A 15615-nucleotide genomic window follows, 5' to 3' on the forward strand; every position below is an offset into this window, starting at 1 on the left:
TCATCCGAAGTAATTGCAACTTTAGAATTAAGATTTGCTAACGAAGAAATTAAATTTTGTTTATATGAATAAAAAAATTTTAAAGCATCAGTTCTTATAGTATTCCTAGAAACTTTTTTATATTGTGGGTTTACAGAACTACGCAACCATTTTTCTAACTTTGGATCTTCAGCTAATATAAATCGTTGTTCTACATGTACAATATACTTAGCAAGTTCTTGTCTCATTTTTTCTTGTGAATATCTAAAAGTATCAAAACTAGTTCCTCTCCCAATCTGTGTTTGGGTTGTTTCTCTCCCTTCATCTTCCTCTCACTCATGTGTGAGCAGATGTCTACTCAAATGACCCATATCAAAACTAGTCCCTCTCCAAACTAGGCTACTTAGCTTAGAAGCCCTCATTTTTCCCTAGTATCATTACTACCAAGGGTGAAAGTTTCACTTCCATCGACATCAATTGCATCAGTGCTAACACTATCGTGATGCGATTGAATGTTAGCAATGGTGAACATGTTGGGGAATCGGTTTTGAGAAGAGCTGGCCATTTTTTTTTCAATTCTAAAAAGATAAAAATTAATCTAATTCGACTTACCCAAATTACCAGTTCAAAATCCCAACTTGATTTCAATGGTTGAAGCCTTTCAACGTCCAAGCCTCCTGAATTGAGATACTTGAGCTGGTTGAGCAAGCCTTCTTCTTGTTGAAAGTCGAAACTTTGATAAAGTTGAGACTTGAGAGTTGGAGAATGTAGAATCAGACAATCAGCTAATCAGAATTTCTCAGATTGCAGATAATTGAGAATGTATGAGTATGAGAGAGAGACAGAGAGAATTAAGAGAATTGTTGAATTGGTGTGATGAGAATGGTGGAGGATAGGGCTATTTATAAGAATTGAACATAATTCAATTGCTCAAAATACCCAAAAATCTATTTGTTATTTAGTTATTGGGAGGGGTATTTTGGTCATTGTAAAGTTACTTATAACTTTACCCAAAATGTCCCCCTAAACTAGTTGTTATATAACTGTTGGAGGGGCATTTATGTCATTTTTTCAACCCCCATATACAAAATACAGAAATACCCCCTAATATGGTTGTTGCTATTGGGGGGGTATTTCTATAACCCCCCCCCCCAAAAAAAATCTGAAATTAAACCGTTGGGCCCCTTTAGGAGGGGGGCTCAACTGCTATATTCTCGGGCGGGCCGAGCGCGGCTCGTTATGGGCCATTCTTCATGCCGTGCCGCGGGTTGGGCCATGCCAGCAAGCGGGCCGCAGGCGACACGACACGTAATGTCATGTCGTGTCGTGCCAGACCGCCCCGGTTTACACCTCTACTTCTTCATACACAACCATCTTATGTTGTCCAATAAAAAGGGGTATGCCTAAGTATTGTTCCTTCTTGTCCATCCATTTCACCTTCAATGTCTTGATATCATTCTGCCTTGCCTAGGAGTTTACCACCTGGCTAGAATATTCCTGTTTTCTCAAAGTTTACCACCTAACCAGAGCACCACCCAAACTCCTCTAATATTCTCACCACTTTATCAACTTCTAATAATGAAACTCTCCCAAATATATAGCAAAAGATTGCCAATGAAGGACAAATGAGTTACCATGAAACAGCTAGGACCAATCCTCACAACATGCAATTCACCCACTTCAACTGCTTTGTGTTTGATCAGTTTGGTTCTTTGGTTTTTCGGTTTTTTATATTTATAATATATATTATATAAATATATATAATATTATATTATAAATAATAAATAATATATAATATATAGAAAATATGTAATATACATTAAAAATATATATAAAATATACATATGAATATATATACCGATCGATTTAGTTAACTACTAGCTTTTTATAGGTTAACTGAAACCGAACCAATCCTTCGATTTTTCAAAAATACCGAATCGATCTATTCAGCTAACCACATTTTCCGATTCGGTTTTTTTCATTTACTCCCCTATGAAAAAGTAGATGCTTCCAAATTCATATACTATCCTTTGAATGCTTCGCCACCTTCAAATAGGTTACTCCCACATTATGCTCTGAAACTGAAAGTTACACGTTATATACCTCTTCAATGACATCATCCACCTACATACTCGCCATTGTCATTGAGCCTCTCTATCCCATTAGAACTCCTCTATTGGTGGCCATGGTTCACACACTTGCACCTCAGCTCCTTTCTTTCCAAGTCTGATCATCTAGGTATTATTGTTTATCAGTCCCCTTTTCCAGCCCTTCTAATCGATTACATGCCCATAGCCAAGCACCCCACTCAAAGTCCTCTTTTACTTGTCTTCCCCTCTGTTCCTCATCTATCCCTGGCAAGTACAGTAGAAACAAAACACCGATAGCCCTTCGCATCTAATCCAAGTACAGTAAAAACAAAGTCAAGCATTTTTTTTTCTTTTTTTTTCAAAATTGATTCATGGGAGCCAATTTAAGGCTCCTCTACCCCCTGAACCAGTCAAAACCCCGATACACCCCCTATATCGAAAAGTCATCATAACGATACCTATGAGCCGATACGTATCAATACTTTGAACCTTGATCAAACCTTCACACCACCCATTCCAAACACTGACGACCCTTCTCCGTAGTGGTTATGTCAGATCCAACTTGACCCGGTAAGACAAGCAATTCGTCCACAACTTCGTATCATCAACATTGATATCCCTTTTTAGTTATTACCAACTCTCCAACCTTGCCTGCCACCTTCCTACTGATTGAATCAATTCTATATTCTATGGAAACTTGTGTAGTTGAATTGTAAATAAGGCTTTGTTTGAAAGGAGTACGATAGGTATAGTACAAATACATACAAAATACAACGTTGCACTCTACATATTTGTATTTGTACTCCTTCCAAACTGAGCCCAAGGACTTTCAAAAACCCATCAATTGTAGAAGCGTATTAGACTTCCATCGTCGAACCATAATAAAGCTCGTCACCGCCCAAGGACCGACCCCTCAACAGCACCGTTCAGATGTTTACTTAATGCATAAAACCATTCCACCTTCACATGTTTCCTTCAGTTCCCACACTCTTGGGAATAAACTGCCTATCGCAGCCGGATGAATGGCTCTATCCCCAAAAACCTTACCCAGAAAGCACTTGTTCCACTTCTCATCTCACTTTTTCTCCTACTCTTCCTCGACCTCCATCCCTTCTTCCTTCTCCAGCTTTCCCACCGCATCTGCTAATGCATCCTCCCCTGACTTCATCTCTAACACCTCAACCTGGTCGGCCTCCCACAGAAGAGAGAAGATACCTCCACAAGCGAGGTAATACAGCGACTCCCACTAAAGAAAAATTCCAGAGTTCCAAATTGCAAATGTTCGGCCATCATAATAAAATTAAATCTTTTATTATGCACTTGGAGAAAACACCGTACCTTGCCATATTTCAAATAGTAATTAATGTTAAACACGGTAAAAGATCGAACTCTTTAAATAAATGGTCTTTTAAAAATTGACAAATAAAATAATAATCTAGCCAATAAATCGTAGAAGCAAGGGCTTTAAAAGAACCAGTCAAAAAAGATTAGAAAAAAACAGGTACTACTGGAAGATGTCACAAATGGGTGGAAAAAATTGGAGAATGGGTGAAAAAAATAATTTGGAGACCTTCAACGAGACTCCACATTCTGAATTTGTTTAAACCACAAATTGAATAAGAAATCAAACATAGCCTTAAGCCCTTACTTCAGTTCGCACTTCGCAGTTCTAGAATCTAAGCTCAAAGATTATAATAAGAAAGGCTTGGAAAGATGGCCACCGTTATGCCACTATGCCTTCTCAGTCTGCCCGAGACTGGCCTGCTCGGGATGACAGAATGATACCCACAATGAGACCATACAGAGCAAGAGCTTCAGCAAAGATGAGAATGAGAATCATACCCACGAACAGCTTTGGCTGCTGTGCATTGGCCCTGAAAATAACAACCCGAGGTCATCATGGCAATTTTGGATGTACAACATTATAGGAAAAAATGTCCACGCATCAGACAACATTAAGATTTGCGATCAAGTAAACTTTTTAAAGGCATGCTTCATGTCACCAAATTCCTAACTGCAAAAGGAATCATTTGTTATTATTCATCCATCACACAAGCCTTATCCCAACTTTATGGGGCTGGCTACGTGAACCCTGTTTTGCCATTTAGTTCTGTTTAATGTCAATATTCAAGCCCTGGACAGAGGAGAATTATGTTAGGTTGGTAGCCGGCACTAAAACTTTTGCCAAACTTTATAATCGTTTGTTATTACATAACTAAAATTCAATTCATCACCATGGCTTAGAGATGACATTGTCATCAGACATCAGGCTGTGGTAGCCAGGGCAAGATGACAGGTTAATGGTGGCATTAATGTGGAATTGTGCTGCCATGTCCACAGGCTTCAATTGAGACAAAAGTTTGGCCCCTAAGAGATTGAGCACAGTTCGGCTCAATCCTAACTAATCCAAAACAGAGGTGGAGGGGGTGGAGGACAGCATTCACGTCTTTCCTTCTCTTGGAAGTTAAAGTTGAATGCAAATTCTGTTACTTCATTGAGCCAAAAGAAAATGGAAAACCAGGCTATCCTCCCATGCCATGAGTTCACAGCCCTAAGCCTCCCCACAACAAGGATAAAAAAGAAACTACAGTCTTCCTACTTTCCTGCCTGTCACCCAACTGCTTATATTGTGTTTGATAATCCAAGTCAGGGTACAATAGAAGATAAAATATATAATATGCTGCTTTTCATGAAATCATATATGTATATACACCTAAGAGAATTTCACCTATTGCTTATACACAAATATAAAAGGGTATGTTTAAATCATCATATAGCCTATGGTAATGTATAGTACACAACATTATGCCTAAAAGACCAATACTGCTGAATTACTTTCCAAAAGCTTGGAAGTATCTTATTCAACAACCAGAATCAAATCTTTAACTGAATTACTTTCCCTATCCTATTCACTTTTCTTGCCAATGTTATTGCCATCTACAAATCTTTTCCTTTTTGCCTTACTGATCTAGTATACTGTCATGGGTTCATGTAGCTCTCTAGTTAGCATGAACCTCAGTTAGTGGTAATACTTCCATTCCATGACATTACCTAATCATATTAGGCTCAATAAATGATAAGAGTTCCAGGTCTGTTCATGAGATGATGGACCATTCCCAAAATGTAAAAGATACATCAGAACATCAATTTCTCATCTTTCCCATGTATCTCTTTAGATATGCAATCTGAAATTGTAAAATTTGAACTCAACATGTTATAACAAGGTCAAAGTCAATGTGAGCAATTCTCCATGATGATCCTGCAAATCTATATTACACCATTACAATGGAAATTCCCACTGATCCTACTGTCACTAGTAGCTTCATGAAACCTCTCTGAGCTCTGGGATCTGATGCCAAGTTGAAAACTCAACAACAATCAATTATGGTGATACCATTCTGCATAATTCTTGAATCCTCCATTTTCTTCTCAAGAAAAAAGGAATTCACATTCAAATAATCTTTATTGAGGATCCTAGGGCCTTTTGAACAGAAACGGATTTCAGAATTGTTTTATCAAGTTAGTTCTCCAAATTTTTTTTTTGATCAATAAAAATTTGGACCATTTCTCGATTTGTGTGTGTCATCCTTGCGCAGGGGCCATGCTAATCTTCTCTGTATCGTTCCAATTTTATCAGATGTCTCCGAAGAGACGTCAGTTCTCCAAATTTCTTAACTTCAGGTTTTGAATGGTTTTTCCATAGATTTCTTAATTTTAGGTTTTGAATTATTTTTCCATTAAGTGGTTTGATCACATATCAAACAACATAGTAGTTACTTCTGCAGTGCAATTCTTTTTTAGGATTCAAGAGAGACAAGTAGATGTACAAGTAGCAGCAAATTACACTTTGGAATAAACAAATGTACAAGATCTAAGAAATTAACTGGGTATTGAACAGTTAAAAATACAAAAAGTTCCTCGCATCAATTTTCTGGATGTACAAGATTTGACTGTAGTTTTGAGGGTAAATAGAATGAAACCAGTGCACAACAAACCATACATGTAAAGTTCCTATCAAATATGAAACAGGAAAAAGCAAATGACAAAGAGGATATGCATATGAGAACTCGAGATGAAAAAGATTGATAAAAAGGTAGCATAAATAGGATAGTAAAAGATCAGATTTACAAAACCTTGACTTCCATTTGAAAACAAATTTGTAGATTGATAACCAAAGGTAAGAGATCGTGCAGAAGTGAAAAGCAATGTGGCATAATGAAGTGTATATCTGTCTCCCTATCACTGTCAGAGAACAGATTAAAGGCACATCTCAGTAGACTGAACTACATATACCTGTCGTATCAGGCATGGAATTTCCAATCCAACATGAATAACTTAACCTTTTCCAAGATTGGAGAACTTTAGATTCGTTTGCAGTTGGAACAGGTTGCTACTTTCCTTCTTGATAGATTTTATGTTAATATGTTAAGTTTAAGAATGGATATGGCACTGAACAGAAGGGAATGACATAAAAGAAAAGAAAAAACGATTCATGTAGACAACTACATATAGTTGAAACAAGGCGTAGATGATGATGTTGATATTTCTAAAAACAGAACTGCACATAGAAGCACCATTCTCACTTCAAGGGTTGCATATGGATTATAGAAAAAAAAAAGATGCACCAATTAACAAGTTGCCAAATATGCCACAACAAGGCAATTCAGCCTGTAGATTAGTTAGAAAAGGTTTTAATTCAATTCTGAAGTTTTGCCACCTCATATATGCTGGCAATATTATTTAGGAAAATATTAATTAATCACAAAATTCATGTTCCATAACTTATATACCAAGTACATTCTTTAAATGCAGCTTAAGAAAACCTATTTGAGAAACAAATATCAGAAAGAAAAGAGATGAATGAAGGGATAAATCTATGATGACATAAAAGTATGATGCCAAAAGAACTTTGACCAATCAAAAACCCCCTGTGAATTATGATCATTATCACCTGATTGGTTACCACTTTTATGATAGTGCTTGATTGGTCATAAGCTTTTTCTCTATCATAGTCAAACCCTGAAAGAAGATGCCAGGGATTGAAAGTTTTTGAAATCATTGTGCCAGAAATTCTGCAATTCATTGTTCAATGAGAAGTAATTGAAAAGGGTGAGGGTTTAAATTCTAGTAAACTTAAATTAAAATGCTTAATTAACGTCTCTATTCTCTAATAGTTTAAATAAATAGTCATTGATGTAACAACTGCCACGCCCCACTCCTTTATATTCCATGTAACAACCAGGAAGTGTATCATAAGAAAAAACACTCACACCAAAATCCAATGAACTGTACTATTACCAAAACAATGAATTGTACTAAAAATTAAAAACAAAACGAGCGAGCATCTGAAACATATTGTCAGAAGATAGATAGGGAAGGAGCCTATTTTAGCATCACATTAGCCAATCCGTGGAAATACAGATAGGGAATGAACCTATTTTAGCATCAAATTAGCCAATCAAATTCCAGAATCTTACACAACAATAATGAATAAAATGATGGTCATTCATCTTCTTGTAAGTTCCAAATACGTCCAAAACAAAGCACGATGAGATCTAATCAAACATCAATGACACATACTATTATGCAGCAAACATATCCATATAGATATTGAAACCAAAACAGATGAACAGATAGCAAAATTCAGGAAATAAAAGATCACTTCTCACAATAAAAAAAGAAAAAAGAAAAAACCAAAATTTTCACCAATCATCACAAGATCCGGCAAAATAGCATACATTAAAATAACAGATTACCTAACTCCAGCGTCGCCGACGATTCCGATTGCCATTCCAGCAGAGAGTCCAGCGAGCCCACAAGCAAGACCAGACGACAAGTGAGCATACCCGTCAAACAGATAGTACGACTTCGCCTTAGGGTTGATCCCGGTACTGATTATAACAGCAATGATCAAACCGTAAATACCCAATACTCCTGCCATGACAACTGGAACGATCGATTTCATGACGAGCTCAGGCCGCATCACACCCATGGAGGCAACCCCGACGCCACTCTTCGCAGTCCCATACGCAGCTCCCATGCCTGCAACGGATGCCATTATAATCCTAGAACATCCAAAACGGAAGAAACCTTAACAATATAAATCAGAGATCGGAGGGGAATAGATATATACATGAGAAAACGAGAGCCGCTGCGGCTCCGAGGAAGCCGAAGAAGGGAGCAGTTTCGTCGCCGCTGAAAGTCGAAGACATTTTCTACAGAAATTCGACAAGCGCTAGCCCTAATTTCATTGAAGCTATGCTGCTTTACTCTTCGGCTTCTGGTTCGAGCTTCTCTTTCGAGAAATGAATGGAAGGTGATGACGACGATGGAGTTGGATGCCAATGGCTCAACGCAATCGAAATAGGACAGAATAATTCAGATTGACGAAAATGCCCTCAGTTTGGTATCAAATGACTTCCAGTATGGCGGAAGATTGATGAAAGTGCAAGGGACGCGTGGTATACGTCGCTAGTATCGATCAGTCACCATGAGTGTCGTCGCTTTCTATTTTCTTGTTTTTTGGTGGATGGGCCCATGATGGATTGGATCCACTTGAAATTTCCTTAAAACTTCAACTGCCATGCAATTTGGACTGGTTCAGTTTGGGCCATTATTGGGTCCAGGGTATTTGGGTTTGGGCTTAGCACATTTAAGTCCATACTCACTTTAGGGCTGATTTTTAAGGCTTTATGAGTGGCTTCATTTGGAAGCTATGGCATTAAGCCCATTAGTGCTTGATATGGTAGGACTGCTGGAATATTTTGGTTTCTCTAGTTAATGGGTTAAATGCATGGTAATTCAAATGCATATGAATCAAATATCTGTGTGTTAGAACTTCTATGAAGTTCATTGTTTGATTTATAGATGGGAATTAATTTATTTGGTCAGAAATAGTTCAAATGTCTCTTGAATCACTCTAAATGAATAATTGATATATCGTTTATTTATTTGATAATCTGTTAATAAATATATGATTTTTGTCCTAAATTTATTGTTTACTGTTTGGTAACTGGCCTTCATTTTTTCCCAATCCCATATGAAGATGGATCTTTAATTGTATTTTTGGAGTAAAGTGGCAGAACAACATTCATATAAAACAAGACAAAGTTGAGTTGAGTTTAGGAAAAACCAAATTGTAAAACTATCATACTTTAATTATTTGGTTTGTTTGAGGGAATATAGGTCTAGAATTGGAACCGGAATGGGCTATTCTGATTCTAACTATTTGGTTGGGTGGAATTGGAATCCTATTCCCATTCTTGGTGGAATCAAGGATCAAAGTATCGATATCGAGTACCATATTGGACAATTTGGATTCAGATATGGATAGGAATACACTTCGAAAACGCATGGATATGGATGAAAAATATGGATATATTAGGAAAACACATTAAATTCCACAAATACATTAATAACACTAAATTTAAAATCATATAACCACAAATAATATATTAATATAGGAAATGTATATTTTATTTGTTTAAATGAAAAATATATTACAACTAATATAGCGGGACATACAATTTTATAGATAATGCAGCAATCAAGAGTCCAAGACACATAATACATGCACATATAATATTTTTATTATTATATCAATCATTTTATACTTTATTATTTTTACTTTTTTACATTAAAAAAAAAGCCAGCCAAATATAAAATTCTCAAATGTAAATTAAAATATCAATTAATAATTTATAAAAATATATAATTTCAGTTTAAAATATATCAAATCTATTAAATTTTCTAAGATACATATCATATGCAAATTTGTAATTTTTAATTACTAAAATATTTTTTTTTAAACGTAAGGTAATTTATTAAAACAAGAACCAATACAAAGGAGCCTAGGCCATTAGAGGCTGCCTAGAGCCACCACAAATTATAGATACATCCAGTTCTGAGATCTAAACAACAGACTCAAATTCTGATTTTTAAACACCTCCGTTGCCAACACCTATGACAGAAGTTACCCCACAGCTTTCTGCACCATTTCCTCTGAAGATTTAGCTTTGCCTTGAAAAGTTCTGTTATTTCTTTCAATCCAGATAGTCCAAAGCACAGTAGTCGGGATAGTCTTCCAAACCAAGATACCTTTCTTGTTGAGACCCTCAATCTGCCAACACAATTGTAGATCCTTCACAGAATTTGGCATTACCTAGCTAATTTCCAAAGCTTGAAGAAAATGCCTCCAAATTCGAGACTAGGCAATGTAAGGCCAGATGTTCAGTAGTTTCTACTACCCCACCACATAAGCCACATGACATGTCCGAAATCTATATGCCACGTTTCACTAGATTAACTTTGGATAGACATTTATTTAAAACCATTGTCCAGAGCAAAAACTTCACTTTAGAAGGACTAATTGAGCTCCAAATCTACCTAGCTAGAAACTTTTCTTGACCTGAACTTATCAATTTACTAAACATAGACTTAATAGAAAACCTACCATCAGCTTCCCATTTCCATCTCCAAGCATCCTCCATGTTTGAGTCAATCCTCTAGTTCTGGAGCAGGCCCAACAGAATTGCATATTCCTCAATTTCCCAATCAAAGATGTGCCTTCTACAAGTTAGGTTCCAACTGAAAGAGTTACCATCCACATTGAAATTCTCAGCCACCGAGGAGTCCTGATTTACAGAAATTTGATACAAGAGAGGAAAGGCATCTTTCAGACACACTTCAGAACACCAAGAGTCTTTTCCAAAATTTAATTCTTTCCCCATTTCCCAAGTTGTAACCGATTCCTTAAATAAATTAAAGTTCTTCATTATACCTATCCAAATGGAGCTTATGCCTCTTGAAATAAGAGAATTGGATCTTCAATCACCCCAGTCCACTCCATATTTGTCCACAATCAGCTTTCTCCACCATGCATTTCTTTCATTTGCAAATCTCCAAAGCCATTTACACAAGAGGGCAGAATTGAATTTCTTCAATTTTCTTATTCCCAACCCTCCAACTTCCTTAGGAAGACACACTTGATCCCAGTTTACAACAGGAACCTTCTTCTCCTCCTCCCAACCTCTCCAGAGAAAGTTTTTCTTTAGTTGCTCCAATCTGTTATCCACTTTGGAAGAAATAGAAAATAAGGAGAGGAAGTAAGTAGGTAGATTAGAAAGAGTACTCTTAATCAAAATCACTCTCCCCCATAAAGAAAGTTATTTATCTTTCCAGGAAGCCAATTTCTTCTCCATTCTTTCAACCACTGGATTCCAAATATGAGACAAAGTGTATTTATCTCCAAAAGGGAGCCCCAAGTACTTGACCGGAAGATGGACAGTCTAACAAGCCATAACTTCTGCACAAACTTCTAGATTTGTGACAAGACCTACAAGGATAATCTGAGATTTACTCAAATTAACCTTGAGGCCAAAAACCACTTCAAATCAACTCAAAATTCCAAACACCACCTCCAATTGATTAGGAAAAGCATCAACAAAGCATAAGGTGTCATTAGCAAATTGAAGAATATTGACTTTTTCTTTAACCGGAGCAATTGCAAAGCCCTCCCAAAGCCCATTCTCAGTGGCCTTCTTGCTAAAGAGAGATAAAATTTCCATAACACAAATGAAGAGTAGGGGAGAGAGAGGGTCACCTTGCCTCAAACCTCTTGAACTTCCAAAAAACCCCGTCATTTGCCCGTTAACTAAGACGGAGAACTTAGGAGTCCTAATACAAACTTTGATCCAATTTCTCCAAAGCTGCCTAAAGTTCATTTTCTCCAAAACCATATCCAAGTAGTGCTAGTTAACATGATCATAAGCTTTTTCAATATCCAGTTTACACATAATACCTAGAGTTCCCTTTCTTCTTCTAGACTCTAGCAGTTCATTAGCAATGAGAATAAAGTCAACCATCTGTCTACCTGGGACAAAAGCACTTTGGTTACAAGAGATAACATTGCCTAACACACACTTCATTCTTTTAGCCAAAACCTTAGCCAAGATTTTGTAGAAACTATGCAAGAGACTAATGGGCCTGAAGTCCTTTATATTGACAGCCCCCTTAGTTTTTGGAATAAGAGTGATGAAAGTTGCATTCAGACTTCTCTGAAAGGAGGCATTAGTGTGAAATGCTTGAAACACCTACATCAGATTACTACTCACAATATCCCAACATTTTAAATAGAATAGATTAGAGAACCCATCAGGACCTGGTGATTTATCATTTTCTAGCTTCTTTATTGCACCCTTAATTTCCTATTTTGAGAATGGTCTCTCTAACCAGATTTTCTACTCTTTATTTAACTTATTAAATTGGAGCTCGGAGGGAAAATGTCTCTGAACCCACTTCCCTTTATAAAGGTTCTTATAGAAAGAAGTAGCTACAAATTTAACTTCAGAACTAGACTCACCACACCTATCCTCCCACACCAGCTTGCTGATTTAAGAGAACATAGCATGAGCATTTGCCATTTTGTAAAAGAACTTTGTATTTTTATCCCCCTCTTTAAGCCAAATGGATTTAGCTCTTTGTCTCCACTTCCTCTCTCCCTCAACTACCATCTTATCATACTTGATTTTTGCAATTGACCTCTTAATTCTCAGATCTTCAGACAAGGGACCCACCTCTTCAGCCCTGTCAATCTCAACAATGGTGCTCAACAAAGCCTTCTTATCAGTAACCCACTTCATATTCTTCTCCTTACTCCAAATTTTTAGTTTACCCTTGATAGCCTTTAATTTTGATGCCATAACGAAAGAACTAGAGCCTTCCACTTGCAACTCATTCCACACAGAGCTGATTAAAGGGATAAGATTTTCCTCCTTAAACCATGCATTTTCAAACTTAAATGGGAACTTGACTGTCTCACAGAGACCACAAACAAGCTGAATAGGGCTATGGTTGGACATCGGTCTAGGAAGGGTAAGCTGTTTGAAATCAGGAAAGAATTCATCCCAGTTTGAAGAAACCAAGAATTTGTCCAGCCTAACCAGGGTCAAGACAGATTGGTTATTGGTCCAAGTGAATCTATTACCTTGAATTGGGACGTCCATTAATTCCATTATGAAGTCAGCAAACATGTTCATCGAACTAGTTCTTCTACCCATTGTATTCTTCTCATCCACCAAAATAGTTGCATTAAAATTACCCCAATTACCCAAGGACAGTTCTGAGGGTCTCTCAAATTTGATAATTCTACCCAAAAAGCCACCGAAAAATTAGAATCAATAGGACCATAAACGTTTGTGACTTGAATAAGTTTTCCATCTTGTAGTTTCAGCCTCAGAGTGATTGAGAAATTACCAATTCTACAAGAAACCAAAGAACAGAAAGTGGGGACCCAAAGGCTCACAATTCCACCAGCACTCTCCAAGGCAGCCAAGGCCTTCCATCTGACCTGACCCTCCCCCCAAACACTTCGAGTTGTAGCAGCCTCAACCCACTCCAACTTAGTTTCTTGGAGCAAGACAATCTTTGACTTCGATTGCTTCAAAGAATCACATACCATCACCCTCCTTCCCAACGCCAGCCCTCTAACATTCTAGGAAATAATTTTCACTTCCATAAGAAATAACTACAGAAAAGGACCCACACCTCACATCTTCTTAGACCCCCTTGCAGCCCCTTCACTGCTTGGTGTATCCGGAAGCACGTCGTTAAACACCCCATAACACTAGTTTAAACATTTATGATTTTTACCATTTCTCAAACAACTACTAACATAGTAAATGGGTGAGAATGGGTTGTATCCACAAGAAAGCAAGTGAAAAATTAATATATACTTAGATCCAGACAAGAGAATGCAATCGAGAATGGTAGAAAATATGAAAATAAAATCTATTATTGCAGAAATTAAATGTTTTAAATTTAAACAAGACAATAAATAAAAATTAGAATTTAATAAAGTATGAGAGTCAACAAAGGAAATAAAAGAAATAAATAAAAAATGATCCAGAATCCAGATCTGTTGGTGGTAGTTGCAGATCGGCCAAACAGCTTGTAGAAACCCCTCTTGACAAGAATCGGGCGTCCGTTCTTTCTACAACCCTCGAACCCCTCGAGACACCTTAGCCTTGAAACGAATGAATTTAGATTTGCAAAACAGAGAAACGAAAAAGAATTAAATCTAAAAGATTGCAGAAATAAAAATAACAAAAAAGAAAATAAAGAAAAGAAAGGAATGGTTGATCAGATCTAGTGGCGATAGTTGTAGAATGGTTGAATAGCTTGCAGGAACCCCTCCTGACAAGAACTAGGCGTCCTCCCCTTCTACAACCCTTGAACTCCTCAAGAAACCTTAGCCTTGTTAACTGGGTGAATTGATCAACCCCTTCTACAAGGCCCTTGGGGTCCTTTTTATAGAGAAGGGTGGAAACAAGTGGGAGTAGAGAGAAAGAGGGGGGCAGAAGCTGGGTTTTAGCAAAAATATGGGTGCCCTAGGGTTTAGAATGAAGGGTTAGGGAGGTTCTAGTGTGATCCTAAGGTTGAGAAGAAGATGAGAAGGAATCCAATATTATGTAGGGCTGAGATTTAATGGCTAAAGGCTGAATGGTGAAGATTAGAAGTTAGGTGGCTCTTAGGGTTAAAATGCTAAAAAGAGAGTGCCCTAGAATGCACGGTGGAGATTAGAAGGGATGGAAGGTGAGGATTTAGCAGTTAGGGGTGGCTAGGGTTTGTTAAGAGTCAAAAGAATGGGTTAAAAGGCGTCCTAGGGTTTGCTAAGGCATGGGGAGCATGCTAATACAATAGGAGGGGCACCAAATTGGGTTTAGTAGCTAGGAGGCGCCCTCCTGCTTTTAGTTTTTCACAAAAACACCTCCTGTCTCAACTGGACTTCTCACCAGCTTCCCAAAATCTGCGTTTCAGCCATGAAAACTTCCCAGTTTTCCCTAGAATGTGCACAAAGACCCTTAGAAGCCACATCATTGCATTTAACTGGGAAAAGGGCACATCTTGACTATTCTAAGGCTGAAAATACCCTTGAATTGATGCCCTTAAGGCATCAAAATGCAGGGTTATCATAACCCCAACTTAAACATTTCTAGTCCCTTAGCAATGCAGCCTTAAAATTACACCGAGTATATAGATCTTTCCCATTACAAGGTCATCCCTAATAGAATTAATCAAGCATCCCGATTCCAGCTTTCTCAAACTCTGTATAGATCGGTATTAGGATTTAGGAGTAAAACTGTCTTATTTTGAATATTACCGAAACATAGCTTAAAAGTCTTACTTACCCTTCCATTTGCAAACTGTCTTGATAAGATGCAGTTGATTTTAAAATCAGACAGGTATTCTTAATAGCGGATTTCTACCCTTAAACTTATTTTTATTGTTACCTTTCACCGTTTGATGCGAATCTCAACGCTTGCTTTAGGTGAAGAGACCCGGTTACTAAGTGTTAGGTAAGTGTCATTGGCATTACCTTTTTCTGTTTGACGCAAATCTCTACACTTGACTTAGGTGAAGAGACTCGATTACTAAGTCTAAGGTATCTCATTTACCTTTTATCCCTTTTTTTTCTTTTTTTTTTCTTTTGCAACAATGTTCAGGGTAGTCCATTGTTTCTTAACAATTTGAAGAATTTTGTCTAATT

At 37.3% G+C, this 15615-nt stretch overlaps 2 protein-coding genes and 1 non-coding gene across 3 annotated transcripts; all 3 read right to left on the reverse strand.

Moving 5' to 3' along the window:
* Positions 1-3435: 3435 nt before the first annotated feature.
* LOC148873976 (V-type proton ATPase 16 kDa proteolipid subunit) lies at positions 3436-8552 on the reverse strand. Its single transcript, XM_088962601.1, has 3 exons — positions 8203-8552; positions 7826-8111; positions 3436-3943 (listed from the first exon to the last, which is right to left on the reverse strand). Exons 1-3 carry the CDS (start codon positions 8279-8281, stop codon positions 3811-3813), a joined length of 498 nt encoding a protein of 165 aa, XP_088818727.1. The 5' UTR covers positions 8282-8552; the 3' UTR covers positions 3436-3810.
* LOC148873977 (U6 spliceosomal RNA) lies at positions 5620-5722 on the reverse strand. The gene has a single exon (XR_016106204.1). It is a non-coding gene; the product is annotated as a U6 spliceosomal RNA (small nuclear RNA).
* A 3908-nt stretch (positions 8553-12460) lies between the features above and the next one.
* On the reverse strand, positions 12461-13527 carry LOC148873978 (uncharacterized). Its single transcript, XM_088950328.1, has 2 exons — positions 13177-13527; positions 12461-12946 (listed from the first exon to the last, which is right to left on the reverse strand). The coding sequence occupies exons 1-2, from the start codon at positions 13525-13527 to the stop codon at positions 12461-12463; spliced, it is 837 nt and encodes a 278-aa protein (XP_088806454.1).
* Positions 13528-15615: the final 2088 nt, after the last annotated feature.

This window comes from Nelumbo lutea, chromosome 1 (genome assembly GCF_056320005.1).
Source record: "Nelumbo lutea isolate HS-2025 chromosome 1, American lotus-T2T, whole genome shotgun sequence".
In the NCBI taxonomy this organism is placed as follows: domain Eukaryota; kingdom Viridiplantae; phylum Streptophyta; class Magnoliopsida; order Proteales; family Nelumbonaceae; genus Nelumbo; species Nelumbo lutea.